The 5,692-nt window shown below is 40.4% G+C and overlaps 1 protein-coding gene across 1 annotated transcript; it reads left to right on the forward strand.

Moving 5' to 3' along the window:
* Positions 1 to 237: 237 nt before the first annotated feature.
* Positions 238 to 3,873, forward strand: LOC135057627 (cornifin-A-like). The gene is made up of 3 exons (XM_063963451.1): positions 238 to 375; positions 2,279 to 2,332; positions 3,728 to 3,873. Exons 1-3 carry the CDS (start codon positions 252 to 254, stop codon positions 3,775 to 3,777), a joined length of 228 nt encoding a protein of 75 aa, XP_063819521.1. The 5' UTR covers positions 238 to 251; the 3' UTR covers positions 3,778 to 3,873.
* Positions 3,874 to 5,692: the final 1,819 nt, after the last annotated feature.

Here is a 5,692-nt window from a genome sequence, read left to right on the forward strand (position 1 = left end):
TAGCAGGCATTAAGTGACATTCTAGGAAACACCCATTCTTTATGGAACATAAAATACATTTTTTTTTCGTAAAAGGGTACAGGTTGTAAAATTTTATTGTTAGGTTTGGATAAGGCCGAAACTGGTTTTGTCTCACCCCTCAAAAGCAGGAAACAAATGGTGTATAAAAGCAGCAGCCACAAAGTCTTCCCAGCACATCTTACTACTTTGATTTATTCTCCTTTGTCAGTTTGCTACATCTATCGACAACAATGTCTGGAATCAAGGGTGGACAAGGCGCACATGGCGGACACGGTGGACATGATAGTCATGGACATCATGGTCAGAGTCAGCAGTGCAAAGACCCATGCCAAAAGCAGGATCCATGCAAGGAACGTAAGTGACTCTTTATCTTCCCAATGTCTTGCAACAGACTCACTTACAGCTTGATTTTATAAATGTCTGTCCTGAACTTCACATTTTTGCATCTCATCATAATTTAATTATAGAATATGTTTGTTTTTTTCTAAATAGTGATCAAGACAATAGTTGATATGGAAATTTAGATATAATTTAGATATAATTCTCGGTGATAATAAATAAAAATGTTATTTGAAAGTAAATCTCTTTTTGTTTTATGGGAAAAAAAAGTGCCAGCCAATCATCTCCTAACTGCCATTACACAGACTGTGTTTGAAAAAATGGCAGTTAGGCGCTCATTGGCTGGTACGTTATCTCCATCCACTTTATCTCCGTCCAAGGCTTAATAAATAGACCCCTTTTTTTGTCTTGGATGGATATAAAGCGGACGGGGATAAAGCACTCCTAACTGCCATGCCACAGGCTGTGTTTGAAAAATTACAGTTAAGAGCCGATTGGCTGGTACTTTATCTCCAGCAATTTTATCTCCATCCAAGGCTTAGTAAATAGACCCTTTTTTTTTTGTCTTGGATGGAGATAAAGCGGACGGAGATAAAGGGGGACATTTACTAAGCAGTGATAAGAGTGGAGGAGTGAGCCAGTGGAGAATTTGCCCATGGCAACCATTCAACACTGAAGTAACATCTATCATTTGCATACTATAACAATATACTAAGCTGCTGATTGGTTGATGTGGCAACTTCTCCACTGGCTCACTTCTCTGCTTAGTAAATGTCCCCCAAAGTACCAGTCAATCAGCGTCTAACAGCCATGTCACAGGCTCGGTTTGAAAAATGACAGGAGTTGGTTGGTACTTTGGGCTAGATGCATTATCGCTTGGAAAGTGATAAAATGTAGAGAGAAAGTACCAGCCAATCAGCTCCTGCCATGTCACAGACTGTGTTTGAAAAATGGCAGTTAGGAGCTGATTGGCTGGTACTTTTTCCAGTCTCCATTTTATCACTTTCCAAGCAATGATGCATCTGGCTCTTTATCTCCATACAAGGCTTAATAAATAGACCCCTAAATTACAGTAGTTAGGGAAGTTTCAACTTGTACTGAAGGCAAACATACTAAAGCACACCATAAACTTGTATAGTTTTTTGTACTCCCATTGTGATTAATTTCACCCTAAATTAATAATCCCATGCCTTACTACATTTAGTGAAATGAAAAACACAGGTGGATGCTGATGACCGGGATCAGTACTAAATGCCGCCGGTCGGAATCCCGGCGGTCGAAATACCGACGCCGGAATCCCGACCACACAATCCCGACAGGGGTGGTGAGCGGAACGAAGCCCCTTGCGGGCTCGCTTCGCTCGCCACGCTGCGGGCACGGTGCCTCGCTACGCTCGGCACACTATTATATTCTCCCTCTATGGGTGTCGTGGACACCCACGGAGGGAGAATATGTCGGGATTGTGGCGGTCAGGATTCCGGCGTCGGTATTTCGACCGCCGGGATTCCGTCCGGCGGTATCCTGACCGCATCCCTCATGACCAAGTAAAAAAAAAAAATGTAAACAAAAGGACTACATGTGCGATATAGTCCTGATCACAAAAGTTGGAAACTGTTTCTCTTATTATGTTAAATAACTAATAAAGCCAGCAATTCACTAATAATTAAACTTAACATGCTAAGGCCAATCAACTTTTCTGTGTCTTGGCCATAGCTGTCAAAGTGACATGCCTAGAACTTTGTGACTTGTTTCATCTCAGTTATGGAAATAAATGAAAAGTGGTGCACAGAAAACAGAGATTTTGTAAAACTACAACACTTCCAGGTCAATAAGTGGAGAGTGTAGTATCCATTAATTATACCCTTGTTCCTATACTGTCTTGTAATCTTGACTAAAAAGACAATTTATTTCCTATCAGCTTCCAAACCAGTGGTGCATTGCCATGACAAGAGCCCAAAGTGCCATAAGCCCGGTAAGTAAAACCGCATACTTTAACAGAAAAATGTATGTGTTACAATAAAAGTACAAATTAGATGTATTGCTATTAAATAAGAACCAGTCATAATAATAGTAATTAGATCAAAGTTATGATATCTACTTCTTAAATGGGTTTTACTGTACAGTATGGACGTTACAGATGCAAATAAAAAAAAAATATGCTACCTACTATATATTAATAAAAAGGCATCAGACCTCTTTAGATCATAATAGAATTTTATATATATTACATTTGAGAATTTTCTGTAGGATATCGTACAAGAATAACCACATAATTGATTTAAGTGTCTGAGATATTTGGCTTATACTACCAAAAATTGAGACTGCATTTCCATATGATACAGGTGTATGGCCGTACCACAGGTTTCCCAGGAAATGGTGAATGATAAAGCGGCTTATACCTCTTTTGGACAGAAAAGTCTGAAAGTCCCGGCAATTACCTGGCATTTCAGTGCCGGGTCGTTTTGCCGGGACCTGCCTGACCACCCCCGTCACACAGACATGCAAATTACCGGGTCGAAAATTTCGACCCGGTAATTTGCAGATCAACGCAGGTATTTTGTCTGTGTGAACGGGTCAACCCGTGTCCTAATTCCCGTGTCTCCGACCCTGGTAAATTCCTGGGTCGAAGTCCCGGGAGTTACAACACGGGTTGACCCTTTCAAACAGAAAAAGGACCCCTGTGTTACATGAAATTACCGGGTGGAACTGCTTCACCCGGTAATTTCATCTTCTGTGTGAAAGGGGTATTAGGCTGTCATGAGTATAATTTCTCTAGTGCAGTTTTACTTACTATATTTACAAGATGCCAACATTTTAATATTATTTCCAGAGATGTCTTGCTCCAGGACAGCCTCACGGCATCTGGTGAAGTCTCAGTAGCCTTCCCTAAGCACAGTCCCCATCATGATACACTCTTTAAAGATGTGTACACATCTCAGTTTACTAAAGTCATTTTAACATTCCAAAGAGTAGTAATAATCCTGTATGAATAAAATATATTGGGGGAAACTTGTCAATGCTTGGAGAGAGAGAAAGTGAAGAGAGATAAAGTACCAATCAGCACCTAATTGTCTTTTTTCAGACTCAGCCTGTAAAATGGCAAAAGCTAATTGGTTAGTACTTTATCTCTCTCCGAGCTTTGATAAATCTCCCCATTTGAATTGTACATTTGATCAGTATTAAAAATAGAGACATTTATGAGGACACATATTTAAAGCCTTGGCGTATGGCTGAAAATGACCTTTATGTATAAATATAAACAGATTTTCTCACAATCTCACCATGATTTGTTAGTATGTGGAAAAACCGAGGAACCATCTTTACCTCATATTGCCTATGTTTACAATTTATTTCCACTCTCACACAGATCCCTGCCACCCATGCCATCCTGATCCCTGCCAGACCCATCACAAGTGATGCAATAAGCGGAACATGAAGATCAAATCCTGGTGTCAGTGCCAGGGATAGCAACAGCTAAAGCAAATCATTCTGCATGTGCAAACTTAAATACAATTATTATCTGCTGTGCTTTTTGAAATTAGCAACTCAATAAAGATACAAAATGTTTAAACGCTGGGATTGGAAATTATTTCCTAATTCTATTAAACTTTTTAATCCGGTAAAACCTCATCATTGGATGAAAGCTCAGAATATTGTGAGCACTATGACTTTTCTCCCAATTAACTGGAGCTAAATGACCAACTTCAACTTCCACTAAATACTGTTGCACTCTATTGAAATCAACTGTACACTGAGAGACAATTTGTTTCCTACCCTATGACAATAAAAGTAAATAACCAACCTAGACATCAGCAGAGGGTAATGAGGGGAAAGAAATTAACATATACCCCTTTTCCACTGCCGCAATAACCTGGGTTATTGGCAGGTCTATCCAGGTCACATCTTAGTGTAAAATGGTCCTTGAAAAATAACCCAGGTTGAGTGACCCATGAATCCAACCCTGGTGGCTACAAGGTTTGGACCCTAGTAACGGTGCAATGTAAACAGCTCGACCTGGCTTATCCGACCCAGGTTATGCTTAAAAGGGAATATTTTTAGGATCCCGACGCTTGGGATACCAGAAGTCAGAATACCAACAGCGGAATCCTGATGCGCAGGATCCTGACACCTGTTAGGTAAGTACCCTAAACCTAATCCCCAACCTTTGATGTTATGTTGACTCCGATGAGGCCGATGTCTTTCTTCTTAGTGACCTTTGGTTTTGTTCCAGTATTCTTCCGATATGTTCACCGAGTAGGAAAAAGGGTTAAATTCTAGGTTAACCACTATTATTTGTGGTGTTCGGAAGATACTTTTAGAGAGATAAGATTTAAAATCCTCCCAACTAGCTCTATGGATGGATATACCTTGCTTACATAAATGAATATGTTATTAAAGCTCATCAAGGTTTCTTTAGTATAATATATCCTATCTGTTGGTCTTCTTAGATCTAGGGCGTACCTTTACTTACACACAACAATGGTGGTAGCAGTCCTATCAAGGTATCTTTTTACGAGATCTTATTCCTTATATTGGCATTACACTTTAGGAAACGTATAAGACGAGATGGTCAGGGTGAATTTCTATTATGCGTACCTCACTTACACTAATATAGTGGGGTATCCTCTCATAAAGGTATCTTTTATATGGCAAAGGTTCGTACCAGTACTCACACGTGGCCGCAGTGGTCTAAGCTCATCAAGGTATCTTTGTCTTCTTTCAATCAGATGAAGACTCTTTCCCACAACACGGGTGGGGCAGTGTCCAGCGAGCAATAGTCCTCAGTCCTCAGCCGACGCGTTTCGAGTTTTATCACTCTTTTTCAAGCCTTCATCTGATTGAAACCATTGTTGTGTGTATATCCATCCATAGAGCTAGTTGGGAGGATTTTAAATCTTATCTCTCTAAAAGTATCTTCCGAACACCACAAATAATAGTGGTTAACCTAGAATTTAACCCTTTTTCCTACTCGGTGAACATATCGGAAGAATACTGGAACAAAACCAAAGGTCACTAAGAAGAAAGACATCGGCCTCATCGGAGTCAACATAACATCTAAGATAAGTATTGACTTCTCAAAAAAACCCTCAGCGCCAATCCCCCTCACCATTTTCCTTTACTTTATTCTTAGTTATTTTTGGATCATCTGGGATTGATCCAGTGTGTAGGAGGAAGGCAGCAGAGATTTGAACTAGGAGCGCCATCAGACTTCTCAATACACTTTGTCTGCTAATCCCCAACCTCCCTAACCCTCCTTACCCGCAGTACACCCCTAACCCTCCCAGGTGGTGCCTCACCTTAGCCCCCCTCCCCGCGCCCTAAACCTAATCAT

This window comes from Pseudophryne corroboree, chromosome 3 (assembly GCF_028390025.1).
Source record: "Pseudophryne corroboree isolate aPseCor3 chromosome 3, aPseCor3.hap2, whole genome shotgun sequence".
In the NCBI taxonomy this organism is placed as follows: Eukaryota; Metazoa; Chordata; class Amphibia; order Anura; family Myobatrachidae; genus Pseudophryne; species Pseudophryne corroboree.